The 27,702-nt window shown below is 43.3% G+C and overlaps 1 protein-coding gene and 1 non-coding gene across 2 annotated transcripts; both read left to right on the top strand.

The window, feature by feature from the left end:
• Positions 1-2,995: 2,995 nt before the first annotated feature.
• On the top strand, positions 2,996-27,702 carry MEP1A (meprin A subunit alpha). The gene is made up of 13 exons (XM_050950757.1): positions 2,996-3,060; positions 3,168-3,221; positions 4,448-4,488; positions 4,599-4,674; positions 5,864-5,981; positions 11,727-11,902; positions 18,218-18,439; positions 19,135-19,284; positions 21,910-22,125; positions 24,131-24,604; positions 25,700-25,873; positions 26,685-26,889; positions 27,473-27,702. Exons 1-13 carry the CDS (start codon positions 3,015-3,017, stop codon positions 27,618-27,620), a joined length of 2,100 nt encoding a protein of 699 aa, XP_050806714.1. The 5' UTR covers positions 2,996-3,014; the 3' UTR covers positions 27,621-27,702.
• LOC127050404 (U5 spliceosomal RNA) lies at positions 8,448-8,567 on the top strand. The gene has a single exon (XR_007774216.1). It is a non-coding gene; the product is annotated as a U5 spliceosomal RNA (small nuclear RNA).

Below are 27,702 nucleotides of genomic sequence, written 5' to 3'. Positions count from 1 at the left end.
TGCTCCAGCTTTTACCTTGGTTATATGAGGCACTCAATAGTTGTTCCAGCTTTAATGATAAGAATATTATTTGTGACCTTACTCACTTGCACCAGTCATTAATGGGAGTAGCTTTATTAAAGCCAGAGGGCTTGCACTAGTTTGACACTAATGGAAGTGAGCTCTGAATCAGGGCCCTATTGAAAGGCCTAGTCTTCACTAGGAGGGTTTTGCCTATTTAACCATTCCAGTATAGTTGAACTGGTACAACCCTCTTAATATTGACACCAGGATAAACACCCTTATATGGATATAACTGTATTGTTTATTCTGGTTCCCCAACCAACGTAAGCGATACTGATATCAGCACTTTTATACTGATATAACTGCGTCTACATTAGAGCTTTTATTGGCATAACTATTCTGGCGAAAAGTCACACCCCAACTAACATAGATATGCCAGCAAAACTTGCTAGCGTAGACCTGCCAATCAAGTTGATATTTAAGAAATTAACAGCAGTACTAGGAGGACTGGAGTTACTCTCCATCTAGGAGCCAGTTCAGAGTTTCATTTGTAGACCTCAAATGTGTTACCTTCATGGAATGGCCATAGCCTCCATGTGGATGTTCATATTGGCACCAACGAGCATAAATACCCATTTTAGGCATGTGTGAACTCTACAGTTAAATTCCGAAGGCTTGACCCAGCTCCTCTGGAAGTCAGTGTGAGTCTTCCCATTGATATCTATGTGAGCGGGATCCGGCCTTAAATGCTGATTAGAGCATCCCATTGAGACATTTAATTACCTTCTGCGTGGAACTAAACAGAGGGATTACAAATTCATTCCATAGTTTGCACTTGACTCAGCCTGTTGACAGTTTGCGTGCACACAGAAGTATTGTATATACTGCATTCATTTCTTGAAACATCTTTTCTTACAGATCTCATCCCTTGGATGAAATCTGAAGTCCCAGTGTATCCTTGAAATGCACCGACTCTATTCACAAAAACTGTAAACAAAAAATCATCCACTACAGACAATATAAACTGTTTGATTTAAACAACAATTGTGTTCCATGACATCAGCACATTTTCAGTTGAACAACTTAAACTGAGCTTTTCTGGTGGATTTGGCAAAATAAACAAGTAGCTTCATCTCAAACTGTTTAAGTGTCTCAAAAAACTGAAAATGCTTCTCATAGACATGAGGAACATCTCCAAGCAGAACTGTGCCTTCCTCCATGATTCAGTCTTCCCGTTGATCTCTACTGTGCATAATACTGGCGACATCCTTGAATCCAAACTCCTCCCCGATCTGTACATCTACCTATCCCCACCCATGCAATATTGAGCCCACTCAATACTTCTGCTGAGATTCTCATCCCATGGTTTCATTTTCCTTCATCTTGACTATTGCAGATTCCTCTAGGCTAGCTTCCTCTAACCCCAGCTCTCCAAAACGTGTAAGATAAAGAATGCTGCTACCCATGTACTCAAACATACAACCACACTACTCATTTGCTTAAACAACTCACTGACAGCCCTCCTCCTGACCCTCATCCATTTCAGGACTCAGTTCAACATTGCTGAGATGGTTTGATTTAGGGGGGACTTCTGGTTTTACTTTTGTGGAAAAAGCAATTATGAATGATAAGATTTCATTAGACTTGGCAGCCAAAGTTACACCTGTACATTGGCTTCAACGGGAGTTGAAATGGAAGGTTGTATTTGACTCTGTCTCTACTTCCTGAGCCATACTAATATTTGGGGATGCAGTTTGTATGAAAAATGCTATACAAAATAAATTGTATTAAGTTAAAACAACGAGGAGTCCTTGTGGCACCTTAGAGACTAACAAATTTATTTGGGCATAAGCTTTCATGGGCTATAACCCACTTCATCGGATGCATGGAGTGAAAAATACAGTAAGCAGGTACAAATATACAGCACATGAAAAGATGGGAGTTGCCTTATCAAGTGGGGGGTCAGTGCTAATGAGGCCAATTCAGTCAAGGTGGATGTGGGCTATTCCCAACAGCTGACAAGAAGGGGTGAATATCAACAGAGGGAAAATTACTTTTTGTAGTGTATTAAGTTAGTATATCATGAGGTGGCCATATAAGCACTTTCCTTTATAATCCAAAATGTTAACAGTGAATCTGTGTATCTTTTCAGGATAATTGTTCTTCCAGCAGCTCCCTGGAGCAGCGATCCATGGCCAGTGGGAGCTGCGATCGGCTGGACCTGCGGATGGGGCAGGTAAACACACCAGCCCGGCCCGCCAGGGGCTTACCCTACACAAGCGGCAACCCCTGTTTGAGAAACCCTGTGCTAGAGTAACTGAAATTAGAATTGACTGGCTTTAGTTTTTTGCTGTCCCAAGCAAAAAACAAACAAACAACAACCTCCAAGAGTGCAACAGCCAATGCAAAAAAAAAAAACAAACAAAAACCTCTAAGAGCGAACTGCTGAAGCAAAAAAATGCCACCCCTGGAATGCCGCAATGCCGCCTCTGGAGTCGTGCCGCCCCAAGCACGTGCTTGGTTGGCTGGTGCCTAGAGTTGGCCCTGTCAGCAATGGAAATAACTTCCTTAATCTCTGGGCCAAATTCAGACCTGGAAGTAGTACCTGAGGTCGGGGTCTGGCCCGTCAGCTTTTGAAATGAAGACAGAAAGATATCAGGCTGCTCAGTTACAAGTTCTGGTAAATGGACTTAGGTAAACAATGATAATGATATCTCTTGCAACTGAAAAAAATACTTACTATTTTAATAATAACTCCCCTGGTAAAAATGTTGGGTTCAAAGTTTCTTTCACGATGCTAAGTGCGAAGTTCAAGGAACTGCTCTATCAATTGTAAGCGTTGCAAATTGTAAATGCCCCGTTTTCTCTCTTCGCTACAAGAATGGTTTCCACTTACTTCTTCCCATGCCTGTGTCTCATATTATGTTTTGCCTATTGCACTACATTCTCGGTAAGTCTAACTCTTGTATGGCCAGATCTTCTCTTTCAGCATGTTATACCTCTTGTATAACATGTATTTTACTGTCTTTCAGGTTAGACACCCTCCAAAGGGAGATGGTAAGGACTCAGTAAACTATTTCTAGTGTTGAGATATTTTCTTTTATTTTCTGTGGGTGAAGTGGGGGATGCATAATGTTTTTCTTCTTAATTTGGTTTTCTTACAGCACGTGATGCTGATGCTGGTGAATTGAGGGAGGACATTCCAGCAATAAATTTAGGTGGGTTGCATTTCTAATTCCCAAGTAGTTTTTTTGAGATGGCTGTAAGCAAAATCCTGGTGCAACCTTCTAATATTTAGAAGCTTTTAATTTTTTTTTGGTCATTTTTTTTTGAAAAACTGGGTGATATGCTCAGGCAGGGCAGGCAGTCATATCATAAACAAACATAGCGAAGGCAGACTGGGACTGAACATCCTCCTGCATCACCAGTATTCCTGAATCTTAGCCCTGCAGCAATCCTGCTGTCCAAGCCTTGGGCTTCTCCTGGATGAAAACCACAGGTCATACTGACCTGTGTGGTAATTCTGTGGTGTTAATGAACATCCAATAGGGTGAGAGTCTTTCACTCCTGAAGACTGAGGGCTATTGGGCCAGGTCTACAGCTGAGGGGAATTTACATTGAAGTGAATGATACTGTTCCAATTGACGGTATGGCCCAGAATGGGGTTCCAATTAGGAATAGCTTTAGAAGCCAGTTAGCGCACACGGTCCCCTGCCATAACAGCTCGTTCTAGAGAGTGGGCAGTAATTTAGTGGCTTTACTGTGTTTCTGTCTGAACTGTATAGAAATTACATGGAAAAACACACAACAAAATAAACCCACCTCATTTAATTTTCTATTTTTTTGTAATCTGATTTTGATATATAAATAAAATATATATTGTTATATATACAAATATATTGATAAATATATATACTCATATTCTATTCTATTCTTATCATTGGAGCAGCTTACCTAAGGATATAGTGGATTCTCCATCACTTAAAGACTTTATATCAGAACTAGATCTCTTTCTAAAAGAGATGCCTTAACTCAGACACAAGTTATCGGCTTGATGCAGGAATCATGGGGTGAAATCCTATGGCCTGTGTTATACAGGAGGTCAGACTTGATGATTGGAATAATTAGAATAGTTTCCTCTAAACTTAAAATTTATGAAGCTATGATTATAGTGAGGCAAAGACATTGGAGCATAGACAGCCATAAGGCAGAGTAAACCTCTCATAACATGCTTTTTAGTAAGTTGTCGAATTAGGTAACAGCATCTGCTGTTAATTTAGGGACAGATCCATTACTTCAGTGAGACTAGAAACAGGCCCTTAATAATTATCCATAAATGTTAACTTGTGGCCTTGAAAATTCCATGGTTCCATAAACTCAGCATTTTTCAGGATATAAAATTTGAGATTTAATTTAAATAATCTGTTCCTAAATTGCTTTGCAGCTGCTGGCCTGAACCTCTTTCAGGGGGATATCTTACTGCCAGTAAGTATTTTGTAAATGCATGGACATAATTCATAGTCGTCATATTTGCAGTACTATTAGCCCTCTTCCCTATTCCAGGGGGGATTAATCTTTCCTTCTGTTTTCCACAGACTGCCCGTAATGCACTGAGAAATGAGATCTACAGATGGACATTCCCTATTCCCTATATTCTGAGTGATGACCTAGGTAAAGCAGACTATATTTTACTCTTCAAATTTTAGGGCCAAATCCTGGTCTCACTGGAGTTAACAGGATACCAGAATTTGACCCTAACAGAAATGACACTATGCCATTCAAAGCTTTTCAAAATCCATTAATAAGCAGGCCCACCAATTACACTAAGATCAAATTCCACGCCATCACAAAGATATAGCCAAAAATGTAATTTAAAGTGTTTGTGTCTTACTGTGTGTAGCAGGGTGGTCACCTGCTCCGAGCCTGAAAGGGTTACAGCTAGGGTGACCAGACATCCCGATAAAATCAGGACCTTCCCTATATTTGGGTGGTTGTCCCACATCTCGACCAATCAATTTGTCTCGATATTTTGCTCTGCCGGTGGACACCCCCCGCATATGTGTCCCGATATTTTCTTCATCTCATCTGGTCATCTTAGTTACAGCCAGCCCTGGAAAAGGGCTTGGGCTGCGAGCTAAAGGCTGGGCTGATTGGGGAAACAGCCTCAGCTGGGGACACACCCTAATCAGGCCACAGCTGGTCTTATAAAAGGCTGTGAGCCAGGAGTTCAAAGAGTCTCTCTCTAGCTGTTGAGAGACGGGCCTCGCTGCTGGGGAGCTGAGCAAGGTACCTGGAGTGTAGCAGGGCTGGCAGAAGGTGAGAGGAGCTTGGAAGCACCATCCTGGAAAACCCCCAGGCTGCAGGCCTTGCTAAAGGCCAGGAAGGGTATTGGGGTTGCAGAGGTGCAGCCCAGGGTAGGCAAAGGCAGCAGGTCCAAAACCCCTCTTTGCCAATGATGAATGGCTTGTACATTGCAGTCTGCCTCAGTGAGCAGGGGCTAGATGGTGACTGGCAGTAGCCATAGACTGAGATGAGCTGGGGATAGAGGGTTAAGGGTTCCCCTGGGAGGGGAGACCCAGAGACTGGCGGGGGGTACTGCAGGGGGCAGAACCCTAGAGAAGGGGCACTGGGCTCCGAGAGGGACGTGGAGGCCAGCGACAGGCGAGACACCAGCCTGCAGAGGGCACTCCGGAGCTGGAAACAGAGCTAATTCCCAGGATGACCAACAGGAGGTGCCACAGCGGTGAGTGGCTCATCGGTACACTGCGATATAGCATAATGCATGTACAGCATATAGCTTATCTCCACAAACAAGTGATCTACAATATATTAAAGGTACTTTTTGAAATATATTTTCCAGATCTGAATGCCAAGGGAATCATACTTGAAGTGTTTGAAATGTTCCGTCTTAAGTCTTGTGTGGATTTCAAGCCATACGAAGGAGAGAGCTCCTATATACGATTTCAAAAATCTAATGGGCAAGTATTACGAAGACCTCCTAAATTCTTGTTTAATTTTCTTTGTGTAGATTTTCTGCACACTCTTAAACAGCCACCACCTTCTTCCCAAAAGATGTTTCCATTTCAGTGGTGGGTGAAGTGGTCCCTCTGTACACTCCTTACCTATTTTGCAGGGGTGTTGGAAGGCAGAATTTGGGCTTTGAAATCTTTGGAAGAAAAGATGCCATAAAAGCTTAAGTTACTGAAACGCAGTTTTTATTTCCTGTGTATAAACTATCCCCAGATCATTGAGTACAAAGGCGATAACTAGAAAAAGATAAGAATCTTATCAAATATATCACTTATATATGTTTCTTTTTTCTCAGGGTTTCTTAAAGGCCTTTTCAGAGTCATAAAGATTATTATATTTTCCCCTGTCCTCCACTCTGCCTTGGCTCATTTATCGTCCAGACTGAAGATACTCTTTCTGGATCCCATCAGGGCCCGTTCTGAATCATCCAGAGAAGTCACTAGTGAATGACATAAAGTAGTAACATTTAGATGCTTAGATGCTGAGCATGTTGCCTCTGCAACACTCTTAACTCCTGCTGGCCCAAGTGCAAGAAACTGAAGTCAATAGCTCAGATCCCAGCACATTGTGCCGCTATAACATTAGAGGGAAATATGGTGTCCAACACTAGGCCAGTGTATTACATAATCCCTCATTAGATTTTTAAGTGCTCCTCATCCTAAATCCCTCTAGTGACAAATTCTTCTTTATCACAAGAGCTGGAAGGTTCAGTCTTCACTGATGAGGGTGGTGTCTGTATGTATATTCCAATCTAGCCATGTGTTTCATTGCAAAATGGCACCCAAGATGAGACCACAGGAGGAGAGATTAAAAAGATTCAGACTGTTCATCTTAGGCAGGAGATAACTAAGGTGTGTGTGGGGGGGTTGGGGGGTATGATAGAGGCCTATACAATCATGAATGGTGTGGAGAAAGTGAATAGGAAAGCATCAATTATACCTTTACATAGCATAAGAACTAGGGGTAACTTGATGATAATTTCAAACAAAAGGAAGTACTTCTTCACACAGCACGCAGTCAACCTGTGGATCTCATGGCCAGGGGACGTTGTGAAGGCCAAAAGCATAACTGGGTTCAAAAAAGAATTAGATACGTTCATGAAGGATAGGTCCATCGATGGGTAGCAGCCAAGGCGGTCAGGGACTCACCCCTATTCTTTTGGCACTGGAGGTGGGGAGTTCAAATGACACCCCCATGCCCCTTTGGGCCAAAACTTTGAATGGTCTCAATTCTGCCTTCTTCCTGTTCTTCTCCTCTCACGGTACTGCTCTGCAACCTATCCCAATAAAGGAGAACTAACAACTTAAAATGCCTTGTTCAAAAATGTTAAGTAACACTTAACCTTCAAACTCCTGAACAGCAAATGTAACTTTTCTTGTCTGCATAGTAAACAGTGTCATTTTTATCTGTTTGAATAATCAAAGTGGCGCTTTCCATGCCTTCTTGGTTGCAAAGATTTGAACGGCTTCCTGAAGGTCCACAGTCTGGGCCAGCTCATGCTCTGTTGAGATGGTTGCAAGACCGACCAGCCTCTCCTGTGTCATTGTGGAACATAGATGTGTTATTAACTTCAGCTGCATTCTCCACTGGCAACTTTTACAGGAATTGTTAGAAGTATGCGCAGAGCAACAAAAGCATTTGGAAAGAGGATGGTCATCTTATTTGTGCACATATATTCCAGAACAGGCTTTGGAGTTGATCCTGCTGAAATGTATCTTGAAAGGGCTTTCAGTTCATCACCTAAATCACTTGCATCAATATTGCTTGTATCATCATGTGTCCACACTGTCTCTAGTGCCCTGCATTGCTGGTGTAGGTCTTCTTCAGGTATAGTGAGGAGTGTAGCGGACCCCGGAAGATATTGTTACGGTCTAGCTAGGGCCTGCGCTTTCTCAAGGAGAGGTTGTTAGAGGACATAAATTGCTAGCAGCTGCTGCTTATAACCGGTTAGAACTGCCCTGTGTGGGAAGCCCCAGTGTTTTGGGGAACTGCGGAAAGTCCCTGGCCCGAGGCCAGGGGAGGAGGCCATTGCTGTTGGAAAGTCCCCCATTGCATATGTAGAGGCTGCTTTGCATGATATTAGCATGATACTATAATTGCTGTGGGCTGGGGCTTGCGCGTTGGACTTCGCACCTGACCGAGCTTTTCGGGTGTTGGACTCCCCAAGCCAGTGGCAGCAATGCGTGGAGTCCCCGTTGCGGGTGTGTCACTTAACCTTCATTAAAGCCAAGTAACTCACCTATGTGTGTGGGCCTCGTCCTTGCAGAGCATCCAGACACGTAACAGAGGAGTTTTGGAATATCATACAATGTCCCAAATATACTGCTGCGTTCCTTGAGTTGCATGAAACATTCTTCAACTGACTGTATTGCACAATCTAGCACCTGGTTAAAGAATTCAACTTTGAATTGTTTGGGGTCTATCTTTCTTTTCAGTTCGTATAAATCTTTTGCCTTTTGCTAAAGATTTCTGTGGTGGGATTATCCCATGTCTCGTAATCAAAATGTCTTCTTCAGTGACTCTTGTATTCTTGAATGGGTGGGAAAATAGCTTCAGTGTGAAGTTCCTCTGCCAACTTCTGTGTGCTCTTCAGAACATTTCGAAATCCCTCATCTGACCGGTAAGACTGGTCAATGGACTTTGCTTTGTCCAGTTGTTCCATTGCTCCAGATATATCAAGGTCAACACCTTGGAGTCTCTTGCTTACATTTATTTCAACAAGTATGTCATGCCACAACACTGAGCCACAGAGAAATGTGAAGTTATGTGTGTCTCTGCTGATTCCATTTCCCTCTGCCACTGCTCTCCCACGAACAGTTCCTGTCATGGCATTATCCTCCATAATGGCAACTATGGCATCATCTTCCCAGTTTGGTGTTTGATAGGCTTTATCACCGCCACTCGACTTTCCCATCGTGTGGCACTCAGTGGTTTCAGTGTCAGAGAGGATGTTCCCAGATATTGCTTCAAAAATTTGCCATCCATGAGTTAATGCAGAGAAAAATACATAGATGCTTTGAATTACATTAAAAATTCAGCAGCCTCACTAGAAGCTGATGCTGCATCACTGACCACCAAGTTCAATGAACGAGAACTGCATGGGACAAAAAAAGCTTGTGGGTTTAACTCTCAGATCCATGTCTGCACTCCTCTGTTCTTTCCTCTCACGTTGGCACCATTATCGCAGCCCTGACCAGGGCCGGCTCTAGCCATTTAGCTGCCCCAAGCACGGCGGCACGCTGCAGGGGGCGCTCTGCTGCTCACCGGTCCCGCGGCTCCGATGGATCTCCCGCAGGCATCCCTGCGGAGGGTCCACCGGTCCCACGGTTCCAGCGGACCCTCCACAGGGACGCCTGTGGGAGGTCCACCGGAGCTGCCTACCACCCTCCCGGCAACCGGCAGAGCTCCTCCCCGGCATGCCGCCCCAAGCATGCGCTTGGCGCTCTGGGGCCTGGAGCCGGCCCTGGCCCTGACCTCTCATGTCAGCTATCGCAATTCCCGTTTCTTCCAGCTTTTTAAGAAGCACATTTGTCATACCAGCTCCTGTAGCATCATCAATGTCAATACATTCTCGAAAATGCTCTCTGACAGTCACCATTGCAGTGACATTTTCACTAGGTTCTGTTGTTGTTACAAAATGCACCATTAAAGTCATTTGTTCCATATGGCTGATGTCAAGTGTGCAGTCCAGAATAACAGTGTAATATCTTGCTGACTTCAGATCTGCCACAATCTTCTGTTTGACTTTTGTTGCCAGTAACTGTATGATCTCATTTTGAATTGCTTTCCCAAGGTAGTGGTGTGTGTACATTTCTTGGGTGGTGACTCTTCTTAGATGCTCATGGAGTACAGCATCAAACCCAGCCATCAGCTCCCCCATTGTAAGGAAGTTTCCATTGTTTGGCACATACAGCTGATCAGAAGTGCCACCCAGTGCTAGGTTTTGGGTAGCAAGCATTCCCACAATGGCAATGAGCCTTTTCAGAACATTTTGCCAGAAAAGAGACTCTGATGCAATCTTCTCTTGATGCTGATCATCTATGGTGGTCTTTAACCTTAGTCTCATCTCAAGCTCTTTCCACCTATGGAATGCTCTCTGGTGATTTGCTGCCTTCTCTTGGCATGCCATATTTCTAGTCAGATTTTTCCAGTCCTTTATTCCTGTAGAACCCAATGTAGCTGGAACATTAGACTGGAAGAGTTTGCAACCAAAACAGTATGCAGAATTCTGGGTTTTTGAGAACATAAGCCATGGCCTCTCCACTTTGTCACCATTGGGGATTTCATGCCAGTAATGTGTTGGATGGAAACTTCTATTTTCATTATCTTTGGGGAACATGTATCAGAGGGGTAGCTGTGTTTGTTTGGATCTGTAAAAGCAGCAAAGAGTCCTGTGGCACCTTATAGACTAACAGACATATTGAAGCATGAGCTTTCATGGGTGAATACCCACTTCGTGGTGGAAATTTCCAGGGGCAGGTATGTATTTTATATATATATATATATATATATATATAATATTTTATAGCAAGGGAGGAGAAACTGGTTCTGTAATTGGCAAGCCATTCACAGTCTTTGTTTAATCCTGAGCTGATGGTGTCAAATTTGCAGATGAACTGAAGCTCAGCAGTTTCTCTTTGAAGTCTGGTCCTGAAGTTTTTTTAGCAAAGGGCTTTGGCTGGGGCCGCAGGTTCTGGGGTGGGGCAGGGCTGGGGAGGAGGAGTTTGGGCTGCAGGCAGGCTGCCACCTGCTGGAGAGGGGCCAGAGACTCCCTACAGTACTCTCCCCTGCTGGCAGCACACTCACCTCACACCGCTGTCACTGCAGGTGCTTCTAGAGCCCCTCACGGGTCCAGGAAGCCCTCTTGCTTCCCTTGTGGTGGGTGCAGGGCGAGGGAGCTGCCATAACTTGTGCACTTCCTCCCCTGCTGCTGCCCCTCGCTATAGCCTCACTGGGAGTGGAGAATGGGGCTACCCCTCACCCAGCATGGGGCAGGATAAACCTGGGTCAATCTGTCCTGGCGCTAGTGGTGTGGGGTGCTAGGATCCTGCGGCTGCTGGTAATTGGCAGAGCACAGTGTGGAGCTACAGGGGGCAGCTGCCTGCTGCCCAGGGCACAGGCAGGGATGCTTGGAGGAGGTGCATGGGGGCAACAGGCCACAGGGAGGAGGACTTGGCCTTGAAAGTTGGTGAAGCCGGGTCCCTGTGCCCTGAATATTGCTGGAGCATGCGCACCACAGGTCCATATAACTCACTGCCTCATCTGCAGTCACATCCGCCAACTCCTTTAGCACCCTCAAATGTAGAAGACTGTAGGGGAACATGATACCAGTTTTCAAGTACATAAAAGGTTGTTACAAGGAGGAGAGTGAAAAATTGTTGTTCTTAACCTCTGAGGATAGGACAAGAAACAATGGGCTTAAATTGTAGAAAGGATAGTTTAGGTTGGACATTATGAAAAACTTCCTAACTGTCACGGTAGTTAAGTGCTGGAACAAATTACCTAGGTAGGTTATGGAATCTTTGTCATTGGAGGTTTTTAAGAACAGGTTAGACAAATACCTGTCAGGAATGGTCTAGTTTTACTTAGTCCTACCTTGAGTGCAGGGGACTAGACTAGATGACCTCTTGAGGTGCCTTGCAGTCCTACACTTTTATGGTTATATGACTGTGCAATCTCTCTCTCTTTCTCAGGTGCTGGTCCATGGTGGGTGACCGACAGACTGGACAAAACCTTTCCATTGGGCAGGGATGTGACTATAAAGCTATTGTAGAACATGAGCTCTTACATGCAATGGGATTTTATCATGAACAGTCAAGGACAGACCGGGATGATTACGTGGACATCTGGTGGGATGAAATTCTTCCAGGTCAGCTTTAAATGGCAATACAGATTTTAGGAAGTACAGAGACAGAAAATATATTATTTTTCTCACTAATACACTAGGTTTTAAAGCCTCCTGACATGGAATTTTAGAGCCAGATGAGAGTTGAGGGTGCAGCATTGGGCATCTCTAAAAGCTGATACTTGTGCACATTTAGATGTAGTAGGTAGTTTGACATCATTTTATCTCTGCTCTGCTTTTTTTCCTGAGGATAACGCAGATCAGAAAGGCAGCATTGCCTAGTGAACAAGGGACTGGCCTAGATGTCAGAAGCCCTTAAACAAGTCACTTCACCTCTGCTTTCCTTCTCCTTATTTCTCTGCATTCTCTTTTTGAATGAGAAGCTCTTTGGGGTTGGGGCAGTGTTTTACTATGGAGTTATACAGTACTTAGCACATTGTGGTCCTAGTGCTAGACGTTAATGTGATATAAATTATAGTAAGGAAAGGAGAACGCACACATAAGTAGAAGAATGGAAGAACTGAGGTCCAACAATAACCTGTCCCATGTGACCATGTAACAGATGTCACCTCCATTGGCAACCTTATTGCTAGTCTCAGCACCAAGACCATGAGCCACTCTTTTACTCTTAGTGGTGGTTATTTTTGCTCGGTGTTGAGGTACATTGGTGGGAATGTATAGGGAAGCTTGCAGCATTGTTTCATGGTATATGTGATTTCAATCGCCAGGGCTATCCACCCACCACCTTTCACAAGCACTAAATAAATGCAAGACAAACAGAAAGAAAATGTACCAGAATAATTCAGTTATCTAATTAACTGATGGTAAAAATACTCTCTTCTGTCCTCCAGGCTGAATACGTGTCATTTTGTATGGAATAGGTAACAGTAGTGTATGCTCACTCAGCGCTGCCCCAACATGTGTCTAACCCAGGTGGTGGCAGAAAGGTCTCTAGAAGTGAGAGAGGAGTTGAACGTCCATCCCATTCCTTCCTTAACAACTGTGTTGGGACTGCCAGCATGACTGGGGCAGCCAACTGTTGTTGGGGGCTTTATACATCATGTTTTTCACCATTAAACTGAACTAAGAACAACTCACCTCACTTAGGTCACCAAATGGTCATCAGATGGCAATAATTTTAGTTGCTTTTAACTTGGGCTGGATTTGAACAGGCAGCATAATATAATAATAATAATAATAATTAATTAATATTAAATATAGAGCCTACATGCCTCAGGTGAGTTTGGGGTTCCACTGTGCTAGATGCTGAACAAACACATAGTAAGAAACAGTCTCTGATCTTTACAATAGAGAAGACAGACCAGAGAATACAATTATCCTCATTTTTCAGATGTGTTGAAAGGCTCCACAACCCATTACCAATGGAATCACAGAAAGGTAGGGCTGGAAGGGACCTTGAGAAATCCTTTAATGCAGTCCCCTGTGCTGAGGCAGGACCAAGTCCTAGACCATCGCTGGCAGGTGTTTGTTCAACCTGTTCTTAAACACTGCCAGTGATGGCAATTCCACAGCCTCCCTTGGAGGCCTTTTCCAGAACTTAAAATATCCTTATAGTTAGAAAGTTTTTCCTAGTATCTAACCTAAATGTTTCTTGGTGCAGATTAAGCCCATTGCTTCTTGTCCTACCTTTAGTGAACAAGGAGAACAACTGATCACCGCCCTTTTTATAACAGCCCTTAACATATTTGAAGATTGTTACTAGGTTTGCACCTTAGTCTTCTTTTCTCAAGAGTAAACATGCCCGGTTCTTTTAATCTTTCCTCATAGGTCAGGTTCTCCAAACCTTTTATAATTTTTGTTGCTCTTCTCTGGACTTTTCCAATTTATCCACATCTTTCCTAAAGTGTGGCACTCAGAATTGGACTCTACTCTGCCTGAGGCCTCACCAGTGCCATGTAGAGCAGGACAGTTATTTCCCTTGTCTTACATATGACGCTCCTGTTAATACACCTCAGAATGATATTAGCCTTTTTGGCAACTGCATTACACTGACTCTCATTCATAGAATCACAGAAGATTAGGGCTGGAAGAGACCTCAGGAGGTCATCTAGTCCAAACCCCTGCTCAAAGCAATTTGTGATCAACTATAACCCCTAGAGCCTTTTCAGCAGTACTGGCACCTAACCACCATTTTGTGCATGTGCATAACAATTACCTTGAATTTTCCTTCCTAAGTATAGTACTTTGCACTTATCTTTATTGACCTTCATCTTGTTGAGTTCAAACCAAATCTCCAATTTGTCAAAGTCATTTTCAATTCTAATCCTGTCCTTCAAAGTGTGTGCAAGCCCTCCCATCTTGGTGTCAGCCACAGATTTTATAAGCATACTCTCCACTCCATTATCTAAGTCAGTAAAGGAAGTATTGAATAGTACAGGACTCAGGACTGAATCCTGTGGGACCCCACTAGATATGTCCTCCCAGTCTGACAGCACACCAGGGATAGCTACTCTTCCACTATGGTCTTCAACTGGTTGTGTGCCCATTTTATGCTAATTTAATTTAGACCACATTTCCCTGTTTTGCTTATGAGAATGTCATGTGGGATTATGTCAAAAATCTTATTAAATCAAGAGATGTCATAGCTACTGCTTCCCCCCATCCACTAGGCCAGTAACCCTGTGAAAAAAGCAAATTAGGTTGGTTTGGCATGATTTATTTTTGAAAAATCCATGCTGGCTATTCCTTAAAATCCAATTCTTCTTCAGGTGCTTACAAATTTATTGATTAATTATTTGTTCCAGTATCTTGCCAGGTATCAAAGTTAGGCTGACTAGTCTATAATTTCCTGAGTCCTCTTTGTTCCCCTTTTTAAAGACAAAAGCTATGTTTGCCCTTCTCCAGTCCTCTGGGACCTCATCCATCCTTCATGAGCTCTTGAAGATAATGGCTAATGGTTCTGAGATTGCTTCAGCTAGTTCCTTAAGTACCTTAGGATGAGTTTCATCAGTCTCTGCTTACTTGAATACATCTAATTTAGCGGAATAGTCTTTAATCTGTTCTTTCCCTAATTTGGCTTGCATTCCTTCCCTCTTGTTGGCAATATTAATTGTGTTGATTATTGGATCATCATTAACATTTTTAGTGAAGACTGAAGCAAAATAGGCATTAAACACATTAGCCTTCTTGATCCCTGGAGACATCCAGTCATCAGTTTTCTTTATTCTTTTCATAAGATCAATAACACCCCTCTCTGCCTGACCCCAACCCAAATATGACACATCTAATAAAGTGGTAATTGACTGGGAGCATTTTAACATTCTCCTGCCTAATGCAAAAAAGGAAAAAATATAGTAAGTGCACGTTAGCGCAACTTTACTGCAGGTACGATGTTCTGCAGGTGTCATTACAAGCTATAGATCCCACTTCCCACTGAGATAAATCCTGCAGGCCTTGCTGAGGGAAAACACCTCTTAAAGTTTCTTAGGGGAGTTGAGAGACTGAAACTCCAGCTGGGCACTGCATGGAGGATACAGCGGAAGGTTACACATGCAGGGCCAGCTCCAGGCACCAGCGGAGGAAGCATGTGTCTGGGGTGGCTCATGCTAAGGGGCGGCATTCCATCCATTCTTGGGGCAGCACAGTCCGGGCAACTTTTTTTTTTTTTTTTGGTTGAGGCGGCAAAAATGATAGAGCCAGCCCTGTCCACATGCCCTCCTCATATCTTGCATTTGCATAAAGACTGGATCGTCTCTGGCTCTGAATCACTGGCAATAGGTGTCAGCAAAGGTTGGATTTGCACAACCTGCCAGCTGCTCCTTTTATTGGCAGCTAGTGCAGTGCTCTTTTTAGAACGGATCTTCATCTGAAAGTTATAACGGATCTTCTGCGTGGATACCTTCCTCTGGGCTGTAAAAAGCTATAGTGCTACACTGGGAGGAGTGACATCCTTTCTGATAATTAATCCAGTCAAAGGTCTTGGCTACACTTGAGAGTTACAGCACAATAAAGCCACCCACAGCACTGTGCCTCACTCCCCATCCACACTGGCAAGGCACGTATGGCGCTGTGCCCCCTTGGTTACAGCGCTGCTGGTACTCCACCTCCCTGAGAGGAATAACTGCTGTTGCGGAGTGGCTGAGATGCTGGTGCTCCAGTGTAAACAGGGAGTAACATTATTATGCAGTGATTGACCTCTGGAAACTCCCCATAATCCTTTTAACTGAAGCTTCCTCTCTTTGTTTTGTTGTGAACTCTGGACAGGGAAGTGCCCTTTCAAAGCTCTGTTTCGGGGGCTGCTTGTCAAAAAAACAAACACAGCTACTGTTTGCTTTGAATGAGTGAGAGGCAGGCGGGCAGGGGAGCTCCCTTTGGAATGCACACAGCTAGTGTTTGCTTGAAGAGAGAGGCGGGGTGGGTGCTGTGGGATGAGGGGGTTGGGGTCCACTTCCACAAGCGGCTGCTTATCTGGTCTATGAGAAAAAAAAACACACAGCTGCTGTTTGCTTCAGTGAGTGAGAGAGGGGTGGAGGAGGGAGGGGGGTTGGAACTTAGGAGGCAGTATGCTGACACACTCTCAGCACCCCCAAAAACCCACTCTTTCTTTCCCATGCTTCCTGTCACACTCCACCCTTTTGAAAAGCATGTTGCAGCCACTTGAGTGCTGGGATAGCTTCCCATAATGGACCGCTCCCAATGCAGCTGCAAGTGTGGCCAGGACAGTGCGCTGGCAGCTGGCAGTGTGGACAGACTGCAGCGCTTTCCCTACTCAGCTGTACAAAGACAGGTTTAACTCCCAGCGCTGTACAGCTGCAAGTGTAGCCATATCCAAAGTCTCAATTCAAATCTCTAAAAGGAAATAAACATAAACTTCCAAACAATCCTCAGCTCTGAATCCCAGACCGTTGTGTTGAGCATGTAGCTGCTACCCCAATAAGCTACACTGGGAAATAGTACAACTGAGGCTATTTAGTAATAATGGTTCATTCAGTGCAACCACATGCTATTTCTAATTGAGGAGAATAAGAATTTTAATAGCAGTGAGAAACAGCCAAAACATTCACGGTATAATTTGAAACGTTAATTTTTTTTCTCTTTCTCTCAGACTTTGCAAGCTTGAATCTGGTCCCTTCTGTGAATTATTTGCACTAAATAGGGGCTATTTTTCTTTGTAAAAATAGGTCTTTCCTTTTTTATAGCAACATTATTTACAGGAAAACAATGGAAATGTTACAATTTCATGTGCTTCTGCAGCCAAATTGCCGTTTTAGTGTCATAGGGAATTGAAAATGGATAAAATTGCAGCAAATGTTATAATATCTAGTGTGGCAAAACAGCATTTTCACTCAGCTCTAAATGGAAGATGGCTTTTGTCCAGCACGCCAGCAGAAACTGGGAGCACTCTACACACTAAGGATGCATGTTGCATGCATCTCCCTACTGAGGAGAAATATCCCGGGTTGTTCTACAGTGAGCCAAATGCCCAGGCAAACATTTGCCTCAGTAATTAAAGGCTCCAGAATGAAGCCTGCTCATCATTCCTTAGGGCTTAATCCTGCAAGGTGCTGAGCAATCTGGTCCCAATTCTTGCAAAGCACTTATACTTGGACTTAACTTTTAAGTGTGTGAGTAGTCCCACTGAGGTCAATAGATTCACTCCCATGAATAAAATTGAGCAATTACATGCATGCTTTGCTGGACTGGAGCCAGAGAGTTTCACACTTTGCAGGATCGAGGCCATAGCTAGAAGAAGACAAACTGTAATGTGAGTCATAAAGGAGGCAGAGAAGGGAAGCAAATGAGACTGAAACAAGGAGATGCCTGAGGACCTTCAGAAAAGGAAAAAACATTCAGAACCACTTTTTCAAAACATGGCCTTATATATACGTGCACCATTTCTGATCACTGTTACTAGCGCATGCAGGCATATGCCCAAGTTCAGACTCTGCTCTCATGAAACTAGTTTACATAAGTGAGTTAGGGCAGAAGTTGGCTCTTATGCTCTATAGGTGCAAGATGAGTGACAGTCAAGCGCAAATATATTTCATGCATGGAAATTCCATCATTTGCCTTCACGAGTGATAGCACTCAAAAGCTGCAGCTGGCAGTTATTTAAATGTGCAGTAGCAGAAGACACATGAAATGAAAACGGGGATCTAAAATAAGAGGACTTTGTTGTCAAAATTGCTTCATAAACCAATAACGTAAGATTCTAATTCTAACCATATGGTACTTGTCTTTGAAGCCACCATACTGATTCCGTTCTGCATTAATATGTTGTAACTTCTGAGCTTTAGTATGTCCATCCCAGGGACATTTTTGCCTTGGGAAGGATTCTAACCATTTTAAGAATGAATCACTCATTTGTTCTTTCACCAGGCCAATCTCACAACTTTGTTAAGTACGATGACATGTTAATCTCTGACCTGAACACCCCTTACGATTATGAATCAGTAATGCATTACGAGCCATTATCATTTAACAAAAATGAGGGTGTCCCAACAATCACTGCGAAGATACCAGCATTTAATGACATTATTGGGCAGCGCTTGGATTTCAGCACCGTTGACTTAGAAAGACTGAATCGCATGTACAACTGCAGTAAGTCCACACTGAGCCATTGTCAAGTTTGCCGCGTTTTGGGACTTTAACAGGATTTCTTTTCTCCCCCTTAATTTTCATGTCTAAATAAATAAATAAATAAAAAGACGAGAGATCCAGACAGGGAGGAACTATAGAAAACTTGTCCTCGGTTTACCTTACTGGAGTGCTAATGGGGATGGGTGATGTGTGGAGCAGGTTATTTTCCCCATCCCAATCCCTCTCTAGGTCTCTAGCCATTACTTCTTTTGAAGCAGTTCAGTAAGTGAATGAAAGACTTAAACTCATCCAGTTCTATGCTTCCTTCCATGCTGTGCTTATTCAGGGATCCCCGTCAATGAATTAACCTTCTCCTCCTTCAGATTCTTGCTTGAGGGTCACCTCGGTTGTGACAGCTCCAAGAAATCAGCCAACTGTCAGGCTGGGCATCTGTCATGGACAGCTGATTTTATTTGCTACCTTCAGGAACCAAGAAGTTGTGTAATAGCTCCCTAGGGAATCATTTTGACTAATCAGGGAGGGTAAAGGTTGCAGGATTGTATATGTGCTGTATGATGTGTTCCATAGAAATGTATCCGTCAGGAAAAGCATACAGAAGGGAAAAACAATTTGAACAACCTTATCCCAGTCTTCCTTAAAACACATTTTATTTACTAGAGGCTTCTTTGGATTTAACTATATGCATGTTCTTCCAGCTTCCACTCACACCCTTTTGGACCAGTGTGCTTTTGAGTTTGCCAATATCTGTGGCATGGTTCAGGGCACCAGAGATGATGCAGACTGGATCCATAAGAAGAGCAGCCTCACAGGAGAAGAAGACCACACGCTCCTCGGACGCTGCAAAGGTAAAATAAAAAATAAATGTGTACCCGAGTAAAACTTAGGGACCCCAAAAGTCACTTGGTTCATGCCTTAGCGAGGGTGACAGCTGTGTTTTAAAGACTGCTTTGGAGAGAAGCTAACATTGCAGCCATGCTTGGAAAATCTTGGCAGCTGATCAAACTGAAAGGTACTTCAAAGCCAGGAAAAGAACTATCTTTGAGGATACCGTTCGAAAGAAGGCTTGTTTGTTATGACTCTGGCCACGCTGGCACCCTTTTCCCTTTTCACAGTCCTTTGGCAATGTGCTTTCTTTTGATAATGAGGAACAAAGGTGCTGATATTACCAGTGCCAAATCAGAACCTTTTTGCAACATACACTATATTCTCTAGACCAGCTCAGCAATATAGAAGAGGACAAAGAACATGTATTATGGTTTAACTAGAGGCATAATAAATATATGCTGGAATGTGACCTGCCATGCCTGCCGCGGTTTGATTAACAATGATTTTAGCACAACATAAGACTAAAGAGTTGCACACAAATCTCTGGTAACTGTTACCTTTGAAACATAAATGAAGCATGAGGCATGTTGGGGCTGGAACAGTCTTAGACCAATATTTGATTTCCTAAAGAATCAAACAACATATGATTTTAAGGTCCTTCTATTCAAGTGTTTAATGATAATTTTACACAAAATCCCCAGTTTTCTGTTTTTCAAACTAGTAGAATCACAAAAAAAATGCAGGTCAGTCCCTAGTATGAGCCAGTGACAGAGCCCGGCGGTGTCAGTCCTGGAAGCATTTGCTCACAAATTAAAGAGAAATTCCCAAAGGCTTGTTTGACAGCTAAGGACCTGATTTTCCACTACTTAGTCAGGCAGAACTCCCTCAGACTTTGGGAAAATGTGACTTCAGTGGGACTTTTGCCTAAATAAGAAGTGCAGGTATAATGACTCTTAGCATGAGCCACTATCATTTGAGCTAAAGGAGTAATTCCATTTACTGGCTGTGGTGGCACATTCTTATCCCCTTACGTGGACCAGCCACTAAAGTGAAGAAGACATGGAGATTCACTCTCTCTCAGGAATGGTTACACAGGATCAGGTACAATTTTAACTAGGAATGGGAAATGATACTTGGAAGCAATCCAAAGGTCACCAGTAGAACATCCTGCAGGCCCTTTGAATTCTTTCCCCTCCTGTGACAATAAAAGTCCAGGCCCCCCCCAGGAGAGAACAGGTGGTCTGAACCCCAAGGGATAAGCAATTGAATCTACAGGTTCTACACAATGTTGCAGAGAAGAGCTGTAGAATAAGTACGGTCTTTCATGAAAGCATGTGATGTCCCAAACTTGGTGGTCATTAGGAGATCAGTGAGGAGTCCGGTGGCACCTTAAAGACTAACAGATTTATTTGGACATAAGCTTTCGTGGGTAAAACCCCACTTCTTCAGATGGTTATGGCTATGAATGTATGTGTGGAGATATGTGTAGAACATTGTACTTGTAACAAAGGTGCAACTGCAGTGTTACCTCCCACCAGGCAGGCAGGTAGGGCACCTTCCAGGCTAGCTGTTTACATGAAACAAACTCCAAGCACCTGGCATTATGCAACCCAGGGAAAGATAATGGTTGGTGAACTAAGGCAGGAGGGAGTTTCCCCACTCTCTGTAACCATGAATTCCCATAGCCTGGAAGAAAGAGGAAAAAAACTGCAAACCCCTCGAGTTAAAAGGGAAGGAGTTTGAAGTGCAAGCTATCCAGAAACTGAGGGCCAGCATCTAAGCAGGGTGCTGTTTCTTAAACACTGGATCTCTTCTAGGACAGAGGGCATGCTGGGAAACTGTTCAGTGGCAGTAGGTATCTTGTGTTAGAGAAGGAGATTTAGCTAATATTAAAGTGTAAAGTCTGAGGTTGCATCTGTATGGTTAATTTCTGTGTTACTCATATGTGTTTGCTTTTCCTTATGATTTCATCTTTGAATCTGATTTTTCCATTAAATACACTTTTTTTTTTTACCTTAAGCAGTTTTCTGCTGACTAGGGGCAGGTTGCACTCCTTCTGGGATGACGATCCCAAAAGGAAAAGTCCAAGTGTCTGGTAGTTAAGAACTCAGGAGATAGACATGGGGAGACTTGGACGCAGAAGGGCTATTGGGGTCACCCTAAAAGGAGTAACTAGGTGGGTGGAAGCCCTTTATGCTTGAAGGCTGGCTGCTGGTGTCAGAGCTATAGCAGCATATCATTAAGGCACACAAAGTTACAAGGCAGGCAGTGATAGAACCTTTTTCCTGTCTGTGTGATCCCCAGAATGTCACACTCGCATTTTTTATTTCACAGGTGTAACTAAAGGGACTTTGGCTGTGTGACAGTACAGTGTAGTGGCTAGAGAGAGACTGGGGCCAAGCCCAGGATACTATTCCTGAGTCTTCTGTGTAGCCTCTCCATGCTTCAGTTTCCCTGTTGGTGACCTGGGGATATGAGACAATACCTAAAAAGACAGTGGTGTTGTGAGGCTTTAAGAAAAGCACCACTAACTATACATGCAGCTGTTTCTTCTGCACTGCACATACATTTATGCCACCACCAGTCATATGCAGCAGGCAGAAAGATTAAGAAGAGGCAATAACTGATGCTCACTTTCTCTGTAGATGCTGGTTCTTTCATGTATTTCAACACTAGCTCTGGCCAGGCAGAAGATATGGCTCTCCTAGAATCCCGGATCCTTTACCCAAAGAGAACTCAGCTGTGTCTCCAGTTTTTCTATAAGATCTCCGGAAGCCCCTTGGACAAGCTTGTCATCTGGGTTAGAAAGGACAATGGCACCGGGACTGTTAACACACTGGTTAAAGTCAAAACCTTTCAAGGTATGTTTGAAAATATTAGACAACTACAAAAAATTGGGGTGAGTGAGGGGATATCATAGTGTGTTCAGAAATGAGACAAACTGGTTCAGAAAGATGGGAGTTTTCCCAAACCAATCAGGTCAGCATCTTGCTATCCAGGTAGGCATTCTGGTATCTGAGCACAACATACTTACTACGTGGATGGCTGTTTACAAGCCCTGGATAGTGAAATTCGGATGGTCCCAAGCAACATATGTCACAATTTTGATGCTTTGGGTAAGAGCAAAGCAGGCCTGTAAAAGATTTACATTTGCACCATGAGAGGTAACTAATCACTGTGCTCATGCAAATAGGAGCAATGATCTCCGGCATTGTTAATGCAAATAAGAGCTTTCATTCCTGACATCTTGCACTTATATTTGCTTCTAGAGCATTTTCCATGCAGAAAATTCATCAACTCCTCTTTGCTTGCCAGTGGAACATAGTTCCAATGAGTCACTGAATTTAAGTGGCACCATTTAATACAAGTGCTTTTGACATCAAACTTTAAACTTGTGTCTGAACAGAGAACGTACTGAGCACCCTGGGGTCACCATGGAATAATAGGGAAGGGTGAAGGGGTAGCCAACAAATGATCTCAATATGCACCACACATTCAGAGACCTAGTAGTCCAGATTCTGATACTATGTCAATCATACTAAATAATCCCTGACTTCATGAGCAATCCCACTGATTTCAATGCATCTGACATGTAGAAATCAATTGGACTTCTCAAGGAGTCATGTGCTGTTCAGTATGAGTAAAGGTATCAGAATCTGGCTCTCCTACAACAGAAAGGGCAATATTCAGCCCCTATGTCACTCTAACGACTGCCATTGAGTCACTTCAAGGAAGGAAGGATCTGACCCTGATGGTTTATTTTGAGATTACTTTAGACCAAGTTAAAAAAATGGAAAACCAAACATTGATGAGAGTTGCCACCTTTGTGGGTTTGCTCAACAGCATAAACTCAGCTACCGTGAAATGGTTCTGTTGTGGTGGCAAAACCCAAGGAGTTTTGGGGATCTATGAATTTCCTGCAGGTGGGATTTTCAGGATGAAAATGGCAAAATCAGGGTGATATTGGGACAGCTGGTGCCAGACTCCCTGAGCCTTTTGTTTGTCTCATTGACCTCTTATATCTTTTGTCTTTAAAAGTGTAAGCTCTTTGGGTTAGAGACTGCCATTTACTAAATATTTGTACAGCACCTAGCACAATGGGCCCCTGGTCTAGCTGGCCTCTGGTGATACTAAAATATAAATGTATAATTGTAATAATAACAACCTGAGATCTCCACCCTTCAGGGTTATGGGGAAATCCACATGTCTTAGTAAGCAGTTTAAATAAGTGGTTGGATAACAATAAATGTGCTACTAAAGACTTGTCTATGCTACAAAACTAAGTTGACTTAAGTCAATGTACAGACACCACTGTAATTCATGTCCACATTTACTCCTTCTGTCAGTGATGGGTGTCCTCACCAGGATCATCCATTGACTGAAGTGGGGCATTGTGGGACACTGACAGCTGGAGTCTGGCAGCCAGACTCACAAATGGCTCTCCCCCACCCCAGCGCTGATAGCCCTAGCTGTCAGGCGGAGGCCTGGCTCATGGGTGGCGGCCCCACTGCTCTGGCACTGACAGCCCGAGCTGTCAGCCGGGGACCAGGTGCGCCACATGCCTGGCTGACAGCTCAGGCTGTCACACCAGGGTGGGGGAGGAGGCGGCTGACAATTTGGGCGGTCAGTGATAGGGCAGGGGTGGGGTCCTTACCACATCGACATAAGTGCTATGCCTCTTGTTGAGGTGGAGTTATGATGTTGGCATAGTGGGCCACTTACTTCAGCGGAAGCAGCATTCTAGTGTAGACACTGACGTTATTAGGTGAATGTAAGCCACCTTGTGCGGACCTAACTCTGTAATGTAGACCAAGCCTATGGTATATTGTTATTAATTGTGTCCCTGGTTCTCGTTTCTTCCCATAGGAGATAGCGACCACAATTGGAAAATTGCCCATGTGACCCTCAACGTTCAAGAGAAGTTTAGATACGTCTTCCAAGGACTCAGGGGCAGTCACAGCAGCTCATCTGGTGGAATTTTTATTGATGATATCACCCTAACTGAGACACCGTGCCCTGGTGCTGTATGGCTCATTCGGAACTTCACCCGCATTCTCCAGACTTCTGTTTCAGGCTCTGTGATGCGTAGTCCCCGGTTTTATAGCCCTGAGGGCTATGGCTATGGAATAACTTTGTATCCTCATGGCACATCTAATTCCTACTTTCCAAATTACACCCGCATTTCTTTTCACTTGTGCAGTGGAGAGAATGATGATGTTCTGCAATGGCCTGCTGAGAACAGACAAGCTATTATGACAGTGCTAGACCAACACCCCGACATCAGGAATAGGATGTCCTCGAGCAGGAGCTTCACGACAGACAAGAGCCAGGTTTTGCCGAGTAAGTGGCTTCTGCATGAAAATGACTGAAACAGCATGCACGAGAGAGGGAGTGTGATCCAGTGGAGAGGGCATGGGACTTGGAGTCAGGAGGCCTAATTTCCATTCCCAGCTCTTCTATTACTTTGTTGGGTGACCTTGGGCAAGTCCCTTCCCTTTTCTGTGCCTCAGGCTCCTTATCTGTAAAATGAGACTAGTGATACAAGCTCACCTGGGATAAAAATGTGCTTTATAAGTGTTAGGTGTTTATTAATAATTATTATTTATTATTATAGGAGCAAATGAGCCCAGAGATATGAGTCTGATTCTAAATATAAAGTTCTTCAAAATGAAGTCAAGTCCCAGAATTCTGCCTGTGTTCTTAGAATGGGTTCAGGGAGATCAGAACACTTCAAAGCCAGTGACATGATCTGATGAGTGGTGTGTCACAATGTGACATTGCAACGCCACAAGAGCATCACCTTCCCGTGATGCGCCTGACCAACTGAACATGCAGATTTTGCGGTTTGGAGACCTTGAATATGGACAGCTTGGTTGCATTTAGATTGTCACCCAAAGCAGTTTATTTAATGAGCAAAGTAGTTGGAAATCTGTGGGAGTTCTAAGTTATTACCATCTAAATCATATCCGGTAATCCCCCATCCATATCTCTGTCTTCATCTATTGCCTCTTGCCTTACACTTAGATTATAAATTATTTGGGGAAGAGGCAGCACAGTGGGGTCCTGGTCCATGATTAGAACTCCTGTGTGATATTACAATACAAATTAATACGAAGAAAAAAGAGTTTGTCAAAGTAAAACCCCAAGAGCTGAGTCCTCATCTCGCCATGCCTTTCTCAGTATGATCTTTTCTATATTAATGTTTTTAATAACAAAGTTTTTTCACAGAACAATAATGATTGATAAAATCCAGAACCTCTAAACTCTCACACAGGTATTCAGAATCTAAATCTGACTTTGTGGCATGACTTCACCACTAGTTTATTAATGCAGAAAAAGTCCTTGTAAAGCTTTAACATCTCTTGATGAATAGCTTTTGGTTCTAGGCTTTTTGCTGATTAAAACCAAGTCATGCATAATCACATTATTTTGCAGATAAAAATGATACTTCAATATGGGATAAACCATCTGTGGTTGGAACATTCGACCCTTCATGCAACTGTAATAGAAGCTTAGACTGGGGATGGAGTAATTTCATCTCTCACAAACAGCTGAAACAGAGGAATTTCCTGAAAAACGATGACCTCATTATTTTTGCAGAATTTAAAGGTACAGAATCTTTTCTTTCTCTTCATAGAATCATAGACAATTAGGGTTGGAAGAGACCTGAGGAAGTCATCTAGTCTAACCCCCTGCTCAAAGCAGGACCAACTCCCAACTAAATCAAACTGAACAGGTTCTTCTTTCAATGTCAATTCAGATGGGTATTCCAATAATGATTGTCATCAATCTCTGAGCCGCTTCTATTTTGCTGGGCCAGATTTTTAAAGGTGTTGAGTTTGGTTCATTATATAATGTAAATAGAACCTTAGAGCCTGAAATTTTTGAAATCCAGATCCACATTTTGCAGTCTGAACCCACCACTAACACACATAGGAATCACTTCACCAATAATTGAGATTACTTGGCAAATTACTTCATTGCAAGGCTTCTGTGGTAACTTTCTGTGTAATGTCCTTACACAGGGCTAGCTAAAAGGGGAAACTTCAGGGTTCTAATACATGGATGCCAAGATGGCATAAGCAGGAGAAGTTTCATTTTATTAGGCACTGGGGAATTTTCAGGCTATTCAAAAGGCACAGGTTCTATATATATGTGTATGTATGTAAATGTGTACGTGTATGTATATGTATAGAAATGTATATATGCATTTATATTTATATATATCAATATATATAGCAAGGGCATGTTCTCCTCTTTTTATACATGCAGAGCTTCCTCCAATATCAGTGAGAGCTCCCTACGTGGGGCAAGGAGAGATAATATGCCAATGCTGAGATCCTTTGGGATGAAAAGTACAATGTATAAAAATGTCAGTCGCTATTAACCACTGTGTCTCTCTTTATTTCCTTTTTAAAAGATCTAACCTATCTCAGAAAGACTGAAGTCCCTATTAAACCAGCCCAATCTATCACCAAAGGCCTCATTCTTGAAAGTCAGAGGAGATCAGCCCTGGACACTGGCCACCTTGAAGACTGGTCATCCTACATGAGAGACCCATGTGACCCAAATCCTTGCCACAATGATGGAGTCTGTGTGAATGTGAAAGGAAAAGCAAGCTGCAGGTACCACGGGCCCCTTTTTTGCCAACCGCCAATTTCTCATGCACTAGCTGATGCATCTAATAAACATTCAGCTCATGAGAAGCTAAAACTCTCAGTTCACCACTACAGACATTAAATATCAAATCCTCCACATTGTCAGGCACAGTGATGGGAACACAGTACTCATTTGCTCAGCCTTTGGGAATTCTCTTTACAGCAGTCCTCAGGGTAGTGCAGAAACTGCTCCCTCTGTGGATGCTCCCAAGGGATGTAAATTGCCCTAAAGGAAGTGAGGATGATGTGGGAAACTTGGCCCAAGCCCTTCTATTGGGAACTGCCCCATGCAACTCAGGCATCTTGTGGGGAGTTGGGGGGAAAGCCTCCTTGAGCTCACTCTCCTTCTCAGCTCTGGGATGGGATGGACCCTGCTCAGGGTTGTGTCTAGATGGAACATCCTCTGTCAAACCAAAGAGTCCTCAATCTACAGCAGACAGGCTCCTTAGTTCTTTCAGGAGTTCTGAATGTAGATGGATGATCTTGCAAAGGTCCTGCAGGGCAGGAAAATACCTGCCAAGCCTTTACATTTGTTGCCTTTTATTCCCAGGTGTCCTTCAGGCAACAGCTTCTTCTATGCAGGTGAGAGATGCCAGGTGGCACAGGTCCATGGGAATTTCCTTGGAATGGTGGTTGGTGGAGCTGCCGGAACAGTAGTAGTAATTATCGTAATTGTTTCCATGCTAACTAGAAGATAAATGCTTCAGCTTGATGATTTTCTTGGAGCTTGGGAGCATCTGGTTTATAATGAAAACAGATGCAGGAATAAAATATGTAGAA

This window comes from Gopherus flavomarginatus, chromosome 4, assembly GCF_025201925.1.
Source record: "Gopherus flavomarginatus isolate rGopFla2 chromosome 4, rGopFla2.mat.asm, whole genome shotgun sequence".
In the NCBI taxonomy this organism is placed as follows: Eukaryota; Metazoa; Chordata; order Testudines; family Testudinidae; genus Gopherus; species Gopherus flavomarginatus.
The sequence above is the reverse complement of the archived record's forward strand: the minus strand, read 5'-3'. Positions and strand labels throughout refer to the sequence as shown.